We start from the raw sequence: 13,781 nt of genomic DNA, 5'->3' as shown, positions 1-13,781 counted from the left end.
TGGTTGGGCAGGGTAAAGTGCGTCCTGTTCGGGCTAAAGTGGTGGCTATTGATGCTTTTCCATCACCAACTACTAAAAAGGAACTGATGCGTTTCTTGGGCATGATTGGTTATTACCGTAGTTTTTGTAGTAACTTCTCTACTGTGGTCGCTCCCTTGACCGATATGCTGAAAGCTAAGGCTGTTTACGTTTGGTCTACTCGTTGTCAACACGCTTTTGAAGATGCAAAGAGGTTGCTTACCTCAACTCCGGTGCTGGCTGCTCCTCGCATGGATTTGTCATTTACCTTGCAGGTGGATGCTAGTCATGTGGGGGCAGGTGCAGTTTTGCTGCAAGCAGATGTGTCTGGGGTTGAGAGGCCTGTTAGTTTCTTTTGGAAGGGCTTCGTTCCCTGATGGAGCGCCAGGACCAAGGGTTCAAGGCTATAATGGAGCAAATCTGTGAATTAGCTCATAGGCAGCAAGCCACATCTGAGACCTCCCAACCACCCAGTAACCTTTCTACTACTAGTGGATTTGTCCAACCTACCCTGGCTCCCTCTTGCCTCCTTCGGAGCATTATGCAGGTGATCTTGGTACCTGCCTGACATGTTGTTGCTTTGACATGCACTGTCAACTGTGGGGCCTTAAATAGACAGGTGTGTGCCTTTCCAAATCATGTCCAATAAATTGAATTTACCACAGGTGGACTCCAATCAAGTTGTTAATCAATGGAAACAGGATGCACCTGAGCTCAATTTAGAGTGTCATAGGGAAGGGTTTGAATACTTATGTAAAAAAGGTGTTTCTGTTTTTAATTTGTAATACATTTGTAAAAATGTCTAAATATCTGTTTTTGCTTTGTCATTATGGAGTATTGTGTGTAGATTGATTCTGAAAAAAATATCTGTATCCATTTTAGAATAAGGCTGTAACATAACAAAATGTGGAAAAAGAAAAGGGGTATGAATAATTCCCGAATGCACTGTATATATGAAGTATGTAAAATAGTATGTAAACATTATTCAAGTGACCAGTTTTCAATGACTATGTACATAGGGCAGCAGTCTCTAAGGTGCAGGGTAGAGTACCGGGTGATATCTGGCTAGTAACACTGACTAAGGTTCAGGGCAGTGTACTGGGCAGAGCCTGGCTAGTGGTGTCTATTTAACAGTCTGATGGCCTGGAGATAGAAGCAGTTTTTCAGTCTCCTGGTCCCAGCATTGATGCACCTGTACTGTGTCCGCCTTCTAGATGGTAGCGGGGTGAACAGGCCGTGGCTCGGGTGGCTGAGGTCCTTTCAGACACAGCCAGTGAGTCCTGGCCAGCAACATGCGGGGGTCCCTAGTTAGCAAAAAAAAGACAGTACTATTCAACATGCAGACAACAACAGATAAAGACAACAATATACTTATCACTCCTGTGGATATCAGGAGTCCTCTAGCTATAGAATTAAGCTTACTGTATATACTATATCTTATGTGTCTCAGAGGAAATGATCTGACTCTAGAAACTTTGTAACACCTGCTGACCCCAAATATGTTTGTTTTTTTATACCAGAGAGCCCTTGGTTGGTCTATTGTTAAATGGACTAGGCTATTTAGAGTGTGATAACATCTTAGAAAAAATATTTATGAGACACATTTTTGTTATCATACTCAAATAGACAATTTAACATTTAAATTTATCATTTTTAAATTGGACCTTGATGTTGTCTGGCCGGCCTGTGAGGAGAGAGTGAACTGGGCCACAGCGGCACTGTGCGTCGTGAGACGGTGGGGCACCTCACAGCGGCTGTTCGTCTCAGCGACTCCCAGTTAATCCCACCCACCGACAGAAGTTTGCAGGCCCCGGCTAAACTTCCAGCTCACTTCTCTGCCGACGACTGCTCCTTTCCACGTAGAGGTCCCATTTTCCAGAATGCTGTGGCGTTTTGTAGTAGCGATTTTAGGCGTTTGCATCCCATATTGCCTTTCGGACGTGCAGCTCAGTAGTAATGTTATTCTGGAACCTTATGATCTGCTGTTCGACACCGCGGTGGAAGCCTACTACAAGGGGGACTGGATGACGGTCATTCTGAACATGGAGAGAGCGCTTCGGAACAAGGCTGCGATTCGCAGGGTGAAGGCGCATTGCCGGATAACTTGTGCCAACCAGAGCGCTTTCGGGGAGCCTTTATCCAGCATGGTTGTGCCAGTACCAGGCGCTGGCTCCGTGGAAGATCTGGGCTTTTTCCAGAAAATTATGAAAAGGGCTGATTGTGTAAATACCTGCGAAAGTGAGAAAATTGGACCACCAACTATCCATAAAGTCACTGAAGATGTGGACCTTGAGTTTAAGAAAAGAACCCCCTACAATTACCTGCAAGTCGCGTACTTCAAGGTATAAAAAGAGTTGATCAAATAGGCCCTATAAAGTTATGCATTATACATTTTTATATCTTGCATACATTTTTATATCTTGCATAGGCTTGCTACAATATATCTTCCACACAGACAGTATCCCATGTTGTGGAGTAAGATGCTCCTGCGTCATATCTTATTCCACAACATGTTCATGTTGTTTGAATCTCGGTGCACATTTATCACACTTACATGACAAAATAAGGGTCATCGCACTTTATTTTGTCCAATTTCATTCAAACTTCCCTCAAACAATTCGTTAACTGTAGGCTACGTGATCTGCTCAGCTTTCCCCAACCCCCCAGCCGGCCGTGCCACGTCTCTAGGTGGAGTCTAGCTATGTAGACAGACCACTTACGTTCTGGCGCTTGATTCTTCTCGATTTTTGGGGCTTGTCATCAAAAAGCGAAGCTACTCAGCAGCTTCTGCATGCTATATACCTGCCATTCAAGAGTTTCTTTAGCTATCGTTAGAATAGGCCTATACATGAACAGGAGAGGCCTAAAACCAAACTCAGTTTAAAAGTCTGTTTATAAACGGGTTACTACATTGTAGTAAGAGTGGCTAGTTAAATAAAGTAAATGCATGCAACCTATAAGGCCTGCAGTTCCTGAGAGTTGCAGGTCATACATTGTTTATCCATATTGCCTATTTACTAATGCCAATCGATATGAGCAAAATATGTACTGATTTACAAACATAAACACAAACATCTGTAAAAGAGACACAGTCCCTGGTGGTAGGCAACATTTATCACAGGAGGTTGGTGGCACCTTAATTGGGGAGAACTGGCTCATGGTAATGACTGGAGCGGAGTCAGTGGAATGGTATCAAACACATGGTTTCAAACTTTGATGCCATTCCAGTCGCTCTGTTCCAGCCATTACTATATGCCATCCTACCCTCAGCAGCCTCCACGGAGATTCATGTATACTATAGGAAGCCTATAGGATAATGACTAGTTGCCTGAAACAGCATGCTGGTGATTGCAGCTCACACATTTGTTACATCATTCCAGGAGGTCCTGGCTCCTAGCCAGATGACAGAAGACTTCTGAGAGGTGGAGCATTAAGGGAAGCCTTTGGAGTCTTAATGTGCTACTTCTCTTTGTTTGCTTGTTGTGTGAGAGTTATTCATATTATGTTGTGTCATTGTTTTGTTGTACTAAGTATCTCTCTTACCTGTGTAGATCAACAAGCTGGATAAGGCTGTGGCGGCGGCAAACACCTTTTTCCTGGCCAACCCAGACCACATGGAGATGAAGCAGAACCTGGACTATTACAGGATGATGGCAGGAGTACAGCAGGAGGACTTCAAAGACCTGGAGGCCCGGCCGCACATGGTGAGACTGACACTACTCGTCCCCAGTAATGCACCCGTTATAACCGTAACAATGCACCCGTTATAGCAGTAACAATGCACCCGTTATAACAGTAACAATGCACCAGTTATAACAGTAACAATGCAACAGTTATAACAGTAGCTATGCACCCGTTATAACAGTAACAATGCAATAGTTATAACAGTAGCTATGCACCCGTTATAACAGTAACAATGCAACAGTTATAACAGTAGCTATGCACCCGTTATAACAGTAACAATGCAACAGTTATAACAGTAACAATGCAACAGTTATAACAGTAGCTATGCACCCGTTATAACAGTAACAAGCACCCGTTATAACAGTAGCTATGCACCAGTTATAATAGTAACTGTGCGTCAGTTATAACAGTAACTATTCACCAGTTATAACAGTAACTATGCACCAGTTATAACAGTAACTATGCACCAGTTATAACAGTAACTATGCACCAGTTATAATAGTAACTGTGCGCCAGTTATAATAGTAACTGTGCGCCAGTTATAACAGTAACTATTCACCAGTTATAACACTAACTATTCACCAGTTATAACAGTAACTATGCACCAGTTATAACAGTAACTATGCACCAGTTATAACAGTAACTATGCACCAGTTATAACAGTAACTATGCACCAGTTATAATAGTAGCTATGCACCCATTATGACAGTAACTATGCACCCGTTATAACAGTAACAATGCAAAAGTTATAACAGTAGCTATGCACCCATTATGACAGTAACAGTGCTCCCGTTATGACAGTAACAATGCACCCGTTATAACAGTAACAATGCACCCGTTATAACAGTAACAATGCACCAGTTATAACAGTAGCTATGCACCTGTTATAACAGTAACTATGCACCCGCTATAACAGTAACAATGCACCAGTTATCCTAGTGACAACGTATCAGTTATCCCAGTAACAATGAACCCGTTATAACAGTAACTATGCACCAGTTATAACAGTAACTATGTACTAGTTATAACAGTAACTATGCACCAGTTATCCTAGTGACAATGTATAAGTTATCCCTGTAACTATGAACCCATTATAAAAGTAACTATGCACCAGTTATAACATTAACTATGCACCAGTTATAACAGTAACTATACACCAGTTATAATAGTATCTATGCACCAGTTATAACAGTAACTATGCACCAGTTATAACAGTAACTATGCACCAGTTATAACAGTAACTATGCACCAGTTATAATAGTATCTATGCACCAGTTATAACAGTAACTATGCACCAGTTATAATAGTATCTATGCACCAGTTATAACAGTAACTATGCACCCGTTAGTTATAACAGTAACAATGCACCAGTAATAACAGTAACTATGCACAAGTTATAATAGTAACTATGTACTAGTTATAACAGTAACTATGCACCAGTTATCCTAGTGTCAATGTATCAGTTATCCCTGTAACTATGCACCAGTTATAACAGTAACTATGCACCAGTTATAACAGTAACTATGCACCAGTTATAACAGTAACTATGCACCAGTTATAACAGTAACTATGCACCAGTTATAATAGTAACTATGCACCAGTTATAACAGTAACTATGCACCAGTTATAACAGTAACGATTCACCAGTTATAACAGTAACTATGCACCAGTTATAACAGTAACTATGCACCAGTTATAACAGTAACTATGCACCAGTTATAACAGTAACTATGCACCAGTTATAACATTAACTATGCACCAGTTATAATAGTAACTGTGCGCCAGTTATAACAGTAACTATTCACCAGTTATAACAGTAACTATTCACCAGTTATAACAGTAACTATGCACCAGTTATAACAGTAACTATGCACCAGTTATAACAGTAACTATGCACCAGTTATAACAGTAACTATGCACCAGTTATAATAGTAACTGTGCGCCAGTTATAACAGTAACTATGCACTAGTTATATCAGTAACTATGCACCAGTTATAATAGTAACTGTACGCCAGTTATAACAGTAACTATTCACCAGTTATAACAGTAACTATGCACCAGTTATAACAGTAACTATGCACCAGTTATAACAGTAACTATGCACCAGTTATAATAGTAACTGTGCGCCAGTTATAACAGTAACTATGCACTAGTTATACTACTGACAATGAATCAGTTATGAAGCAGCAACAAAGGACCAGTGATATACCATTTAGAACAGTTAGAATCACACATAGTCAGACTGAAACCATTTACCCTTTTGCCTACTTGGAAAGGGCAGGCATCGGGCACTGGAGAAGTGACAAGGGACCTAATTGGTACAAGGTTGGGGTAGGGTCTAGGATCTGCTGACTCCGTGCTCTGCTCTCTAATCCATCTCTCAGGCAGAGTTCCTTGCAGGGAAGCGGTACTACAGCTCAGACTCGTTCGGTCTGGCCATCGACCACTTTGAGGCGGCAGTGGAGGAGTACTTCAGCGCGGACCAGGAGTGCCGGGCGCTCTGTGAAGGAGCTTACGTCTACGACGGATACAACTACATGGAGTACAGTGCCGACTTGTTCCAGTCCATGACAGGTGAGATAGAGTGTTAAGACAGACTAAATCCCCAAACAACTTCAAGCTAACATTTTGGATAAAAGCCTAAACCTTGTACCCCTGTCTTTGTCAGACCACTACATGCAGATTCTGAACTGTAAGCAGAAATGTTCTGTGGAGCTAGCCTCCACCGCGGGAAAGGACAAGCCATTTGAGGATTTCCTCCCTTCCCACTTCAACTACCTACAGTTCTCTTACTACAACAGTGAGTAGTCCCTATTCACTGAAAGAATCAGGAGCATTTGCTGTCTGTCTGTATCTGATTGTGCCTGCCTCTCCTCTCATACCAGTCTCTTCTTATCCCTCTCTTTTTCCTTCTCTTCCTTCCCCCCTTCCTTCCCCCCTCTCTCAGGTGAGAAGTATGAGCAGGCCATAGAGTGGGCTAAAACCTACCTGCTGTTCCATCCAGAGGAGGAGGTGATGAATCAGAACCTGGCTTACTACTCCGCTGTGCTGGGGGAGGACAAGGCTGCAGCCATATCCGCTAGACTGGTGTGTGTGTGAGCGCGCGCGCACACACACACACACACCTATGCCCCATGCTTCCAACCCACTTTCCTCCATGTCTTCTCTCAGGTGGTGAAACAGCATATTCAGCAGTCCCTGTTGGAAAAGGAGCTACTCTACTTTGCTTATGAAGTGTTTGGAATCACCTTTGTTGATCCGGTAGGTTAACATGTCTCTGATCTTCGCTTGTGTCTCACTGTTTCTACAAGATAGGTGATCACTATCAAGTGGTTTTAGCATGTGATCTTACATCCTTTCCTTCCCTTTGCAGGATTCCTGGACCCCTGCAGACGTCATGCCCCTCAAACTGAGAGAGAAGCAGAAGTATGAGAAATACACGTACAGACAAGTAGAGGCTGGTGAATTGGAGAAATTGGAGTACTCTCTCATTGTAATGGCTCGAATGGAAAATGATCAAATATACTGCTCCATTCATTCAATTCAAGCCATTACAATGATCCGTCCTCTAATTTAAAGTGACACCAGCATCCACTGGTACATAGTACATACATGTATGCTCTCAATTTCAGAATAGGCTCTGCTCTCCAATTTGTTTGAACCTTTTAACCTGTTCATTGCCGCCCCCTGCAGGGCAGAAAGGGAGACTGCGGCGAGGATCACTGAGGAGATTGGGAATCTGATGAAGGAGATTGAAACTCTGGTGGAGGAGAAGAACAAGGAGTCGACTGACATTGCCAAGATCGTACGAGAAGGTAGGGTTTTTAGAGCATGAAGTTTGGGAATGTCAGTGGACTGTGTAGAATACTCTGACGTGCACCTCTCTCTATATTCATTCCTTCTGTCCCTACCAGGTGGTCCTTTGTTGTTTGATGACATCAAGATTACTATGTCGTCAAAGCAGCTGAATGGGTCTCAGAGGGTTCTACTGGATGGATTTATCTCGGATGACGAGTGCAGAGAGCTCACCCGCCTCTCTAATGTGAGTGGGAGTCAGGGCTAGTTAGTCTGTGTGATTGACTGTGTTTGTGTGTGTTTGACAGTGTGTATGTTGATTGTGTGTTAATGGAGGGTGTGCTTCTGATGGTCTGTGTGTTAAAACTGAATGCATGATTCTGTTATTGTGTGTGTTGACGCTGTGTGTTTGTCAGGCGGCTGCGCTGAAAGGTGATGGGTATCAAGGCCACCCCTCCCCCCACTCACCCAGCGAGAGCTTCCAAGGAGTCACTGTCCTCAAGGCTATTAAGGTACATTACTGACTCTACACACTACAGCCCTGCTTACCAAACCATAACCCAAACACCACTAACCCAGCACTGCCAACTCTGACCCTAACCCAGTATGTTCAGCTTCCCCCAACCCCAGCTGGCTTCATTCCCTAGACTCAGCTTTATCTCCAACCTATCTAAAGCTGAGCCCCAGCCCAATGGCATCAATGTACAGTTACCAGCGAGTTAGGGATAAGAAAGCACCTATTTCTGATGATCTTGTACTGTTCTATAGTTGGGACAGGAGGGCACTGTGCCCCTGAAGAGTGCCCGCCTGTTTTTTGACATGACTGAGAAGGTGCGTGGGGTCCTGGAGTCGTACTTCCGTCTGGACTCTCCTCTCTACTTCTCCTACTCCCACCTGGTCTGCCGCTCCGCCATCGACGGTAAGAAAGTGAACTATGGTGGGCACCCAGGGGATAGTATTGTGGCTGACTGCCAGACAGAATGAGTTTAGGTCCTTTTTGGAATTCACCACTATGGGAAAACAACATTTTCTTCAAGTTGTCTATATCAAATCCAGGATGTCATTTAACCCACATTATTCACCTGCCTGTCTGAGTGTATAGACATGCAGTAAGTTATGTTTCCATCTTCTGTCTGTACAGAGAAGCAGGATGGCCGTGACAACCTGAGTCACCCGGTTCATGCAGACAACTGCCTGCTGGTCTCTGAGCTCAATGAGTGCATTAAAGAACCACCTGCATACACAAACAGGGACTATAGGTATACAAACACACACACACACACACACACACACACACACACAGAGACTACAGGTACACACACCGTAGGTATCAGCAACATCTACTGCACTTGCAGGTATCATCATGTACCACTGTCTTTAAAACACTTCTCTTGTTCCTGTTGTGTTTTAGCGCAATCCTCTATCTGAATGATGACTTTGAAGGAGGAGATTTCATTTTCACTGAACTGGATGCCAAAACGGTCACAGTAAGTGTCAATCAATGATGTGGATTTGAGTGCTACAGAGTATAACCAGTTGTTTCGCCATGATTTATTTTAAGGTATAAGTTAATTGAGCATATGATGACTGATGTCACTGGCCTGTATTGTCCAGGCGGAGGTGCGTCCTCAGTGTGGTCGTGTGGTTGGGTTCGGTGCTGGGAATGAGAACCCTCACGGGGTGAGAGCGGTCACTAAGGGCCAGAGGTGTGCTGTGGCCCTGTGGTTCACCCTTGACCCCAAACATGAGGAGAAGGTAGCATATCTATCAGTTAATTCATCTTTAATCGTGTATATCATGTCTTTCTTTCTATCTTTCTATGTTGTGATGGGCTATTTTGTAATCTGAGGGAGAAAGCAACGCTTTCCATTTATTGATTAATCTACATTTCATCAGTTTCTCTTGCTTCAGACTTACCTAATTTGTGTGTGTGTGTGTCTCCAGGACCGGATCCAAGCTCAAGAGATGCTGAAGATGTTCCCCTCTCCTACGGACACAGAGTTCACAAAGACAAAGACAGAGAGCTCACAACCACAGCTTACACCTCTTGACCAGTCTGCGCTTCTTGGTCAAGCTGCAACCCTAGTCCAGGAGCAGGCATACCAACCAGATGACAAACCAGCAGAGAAGAAGCCTGAGGAACCAGCAGAGAAGAAGCCTGAGGAACTAGCAGAGGAGAAGCCTGAGGAACCAGCAGAGAAGAAGCCTGAGGAACCAGCAGAGGAGAAGCCTGAGGAACCAGCAGAGAAGAAGCCTGAGGAACCAGCAGAGAAGAAGCCTGAGGAACCAGCAGAAACAGTTAGTGAAAAGCCATCTGATTATCCAGAGGATAAAAAGAATGAGAAGCCGATAGAGAAGCACGCAGAAAAACCCATTGCAAAAAAGGGTAACAAAGCTAAGGTGAAAGAGCTGGTCAAAACTAAAGCAGCGGATGCATCAAAGAACAAAAAAGCGATGACTAAAACAGTGGCTAAAGCAGGGGACAAAGCCAACGCTAAGACAGCAGACAAGGCTAAAGCAGGGGACAAAGCCAACGCTAAGACAGCAGACAAGGCTAAAGCAAAACCTGCAGCAAAAACAAATGTCAAACAGGCAGCAGACAATAAAGAGCAGAAGCCAGCGACAAAAAAGACAGAGAAAATCCCTGTCAAAAAGGTTTTCAAGGACTCCAAAACTGACCTCAAGTCATCCTCGGACTCACAGACAGACAAGGACGAGCTGTGAGACCAACAGCACCTGTGACTCTTATTCTGTGGTGTCTTTTTTTTCTACTGTTTGAATATATTTGTCAAGGTTGTTTCTGTGGATGTGCTGGATAAAGATCTGAGGTTGTTTGCTGTATTGTTTTGGATGTTGTTTGTCTGCCCAATAATGGTGGTAAAGAACAAGGATATGGTGTTGTAATGTAAGCCATACCGTAATACCAAGGGACTGCAAACTCACTCTGATGGCTGATGTCAACCAACCAATCAATCAAATCAATCAATCAAATTAGATTTCTATAGTGCTTTTTCACAAATACATTTGTCACAAAGTGATAAATTGTAACCACCTTTAAATACCTATCCCAGACTCATGTGAACAGATAATTTATATATATATATATATATATATATATATATATATATATATATAATATTACTTTTGTTTATGATTTTGGATTCTCAGTCTGCTATTTTGTACTGTTTTAAAATATACTGTTCTTTGCCTCAGGAATTGGAAGATGTAATGTCCTCCAAAAAACAGGAAAGAACAACAATGAACAAATGTGTCTGAATAGAGACTGATACCTGATTCATGTGGATACGCTAAATAAAAGTACAGTTCTAACATTGATGTTGCTCTTTAATGTAATACCTCTAGAGAACACTAGGTGGCAGAGAGGAACTAGAATGGCATCTCATGTACATCACGCATGGAATATGTACCCATTTTCCCTCTGAATATGTTGTAAGTATGGACCCTCACGGTTTAACTGTCCGGTTACTTCTGGAGAGCATTAAATCACAGTTACAGCTGTGTGGCGGTCATCGAATTCCCAGGAGACCATGTTGTATGAAAGCCTGTTTAGACTTTTCAGATGTATTTCTTTTTATTTAACTAGGCAATTCAGTTAAGAACAAATTCTTATTTATAACGACGGCTTGCCCCGGCCAAACCCTCCCCTAACCAGGATGACGCTGACCCAATTGTGCGCCGCCCTATGGGACTCCCGATCACAGCCGGTTGTGATATAGCCCGGGATCTGTTGTGATGCCTCTAGCACTGAGATGCTGTGCCTTAGACCGCTGTGCCACTCGGGAGCCTGTGTGTGGTCAACATGTCTGTTGTTGATCCCTGGTTAGTCAGCTATCTCATCAGTAGACTATTCTATTAGGATCATGTTTATATCAAATATAATGCTCCACCCTACAGCCACATTCTTAGTTTTAAATAGTTTAATTGTATCAGGTCTTTGGGGATGTGAGATGAGTTGTTGAGTTTCCCTACAGAATTAGAATGAGTAGAATTGATATTCCAACTCAAAGCCATGTGCCACGGTGTTATTGGTTATCTTCATAGAAATTAGAGATACCCAAACAGTCATTTATGTTCTGTGGACATAACAGCAGAACAACCCTGTCGGTCCAAATGTCAATGTCAAGACAATCAGCAAGTAATATTGACATACTTGTGTGTTGGCCATATTGTGTGTGTCTTGACAAATCATATAGATTTGAGTTAGTCCATTCTGGCCAATGTGTTTCTATGATTCCCCAGCCAGCCCTGAGCCTGTGGGTGGTAATAATGCTGGGTCCTGTGCCACAGCGCCTGTGTGGGTTTAGCATGTGAATGAAGTCATGCCTACATAGAGCAGAGCATGCACGGACAAACACACACACAGGGCTATGCATGTATAGTGCCTTCAGAAAGGATTCATATTTTCCATTTTTGTTGTGTTACAGCTCGAATTCAAAATGGATTGAATATTTTTGTCTCTTCACCCATCTACACACAATACCTCATAATGACAAAATGAAAACATGTTTTTAGAAAGGTTTGCAAATTTATTTGAAAATGAAATACAAAAATATCTAATTTACATTAGTGTTCACACACCTGAGTCACTACTTTGTAGAATAACCTTTGGCAGTGATTATGTAACGATGTGCGCTGAGAGTCTGGAAGCAAGTTCAAGAAGTGAGTGTTTTAATAAATAAACACAACATAATACAAAATAAGAATCACGAACAACGCACAGACATAACACAGGAACAGAAACAAAAACGCCTGGGGAAGGAACCAAAGGGAGTGACATATATAGGGAAGGTAATCAGGGAAGTGATGGGGTCCAGGTGAGTGTCATAATGCACAGATGTGCGTAACGATGGTAACAAGCAGGCTGGTGACCTAGAGGCCGGAGAGGGAGCACACTTGACAGATTACAGCTGTGAGTCTTTCTGGTTAAGCCTCTAAAAGCTTTCCACACCTGGACTGTGCAACATTTGCCCATTACTATTTTAAACATTCTTCAAGTTCTGTCAAATTGGTTGCTGATCATTGCTAGACAGGCATTGTCAAGTATTGCCATAGATTTTCAATTAGATTTAAGTCAAAACTTCAACTTGGCCACTCAGGAACATTCACTGCCTTCTTGGTAAGCAACTCCAGTGTAGATTTGGCCTTGTGTTTAAGGTTATTGTGCTGCTGAAAGGTGAATTCATCTACCAGTGTCTGATGGAAAGCAAACTGAACCAGGTTTTCCTCTAGAATTTTGCCTGTGCACTTCTTTTTTATCCTGAAAAGCTCCCCAATCCTTAATGATTACAAGCATACCCATAACATGATACAGCCACCGCTATGCTTTAAAATACGGAGAGTGGTACTCAGTAATGTGTTATATTGGATTTGCCCAAACATAAAGCTTTGTATTCAGGAAATAAAGTGAATTGCTTTGCCAACAAATATCTGTTTAATCCATTTTAAATTCAGGCTGTAACACAACAAAATGTGGAAAAACTGAAGGGATGTGAATACTTTCTGAAGGCACTGTAACAGGCCAAACATCCCAGTTATTCAGCATCACAGAAGAGGAGGTGTTTGTCAGTCCAATTGTTGCCCTGCGTAACAAGCCAATGTGGGGATTAGTGTGTGTGTGTATATACACTAGGTGTACAAAACATTAAGAACACCTTCCTTTTATTGAGTTGGGCCTTCATCTGACACCACCTGGCATAGAGGTCCTGGATGGCAGAAAGCTTGGCCCCAGTGATGTACTGGGCCGTACGCACTACCCTCTGTAGTGCCTTGCGGTCGGAGGTTGAGCAGTTGCCATACCGGGCGGTGATGCAATCAGTCAGGATGCTCTCGATGGTGCAGCTGTAGAAGTTTTTGAGGATCTGAGGACCCCTACCAAATCTTTTCCGTCTCCTGAGGGGGAATAGTCATTGTCGTGCCCTCTTCACAACTGTCTTGGTGTGTTTGGACCATGTTAGTTTGTTGGTGATGTGGACATCAAGGAACTTAACTCTCAACCTGCTCCACTACCGCCCTGCAGATGAGAATGGGGGCATGCTCAGTCCTCCTTTTTTTGTAGTCCACAATCATCTTATTTGTCTTGATCACGTTAAGGGAGAGGTTGTTATCCTGGCACCATACTGCCAGGTCTCTGACCTCCTTAAGAAATGCTGTCTCATCGTTGTCAGTGATCAGACCTACCACTGTTGTGTCGTCAGCAAACTTAATGATGGTGTTGGAGTTGTGCTTGGTTATGCAGCCATTGGTAAACAGGGAGTAAAGGAGGG

General features: G+C 42.9%; 1 protein-coding gene across 2 annotated transcripts; it reads left to right on the top strand.

Annotated features, from left to right (window-relative positions):
- Positions 1 to 376: 376 nt before the first annotated feature.
- Positions 377 to 10,438, top strand: LOC139413487 (prolyl 3-hydroxylase 1-like). Of its 2 annotated transcripts, none has more exons than XM_071160947.1 (15): positions 377 to 565; positions 3,570 to 3,722; positions 6,087 to 6,276; positions 6,371 to 6,502; positions 6,650 to 6,789; positions 6,874 to 6,963; positions 7,076 to 7,128; positions 7,396 to 7,517; positions 7,617 to 7,744; positions 7,914 to 8,009; positions 8,266 to 8,416; positions 8,639 to 8,756; positions 8,909 to 8,984; positions 9,112 to 9,252; positions 9,442 to 10,438. In XM_071160947.1, the coding sequence occupies exons 1-15, from the start codon at positions 395 to 397 to the stop codon at positions 10,219 to 10,221; spliced, it is 2,541 nt and encodes an 846-aa protein (XP_071017048.1). In that variant the 5' UTR covers positions 377 to 394; the 3' UTR covers positions 10,222 to 10,438. The 2 variants fall into 2 exon arrangements, with proteins under 2 accessions (XP_071017048.1, XP_071017047.1); XM_071160946.1 differs by lacking the exon at positions 377 to 565 and adding an exon at positions 1,779 to 2,360.
- Positions 10,439 to 13,781: the final 3,343 nt, after the last annotated feature.

This window comes from Oncorhynchus clarkii, chromosome 7 (genome assembly GCF_045791955.1).
Source record: "Oncorhynchus clarkii lewisi isolate Uvic-CL-2024 chromosome 7, UVic_Ocla_1.0, whole genome shotgun sequence".
Lineage (NCBI taxonomy): Eukaryota > Metazoa > Chordata > Actinopteri > Salmoniformes > Salmonidae > Oncorhynchus > Oncorhynchus clarkii.
The sequence above is the reverse complement of the archived record's forward strand: the minus strand, read 5'-3'. Positions and strand labels throughout refer to the sequence as shown.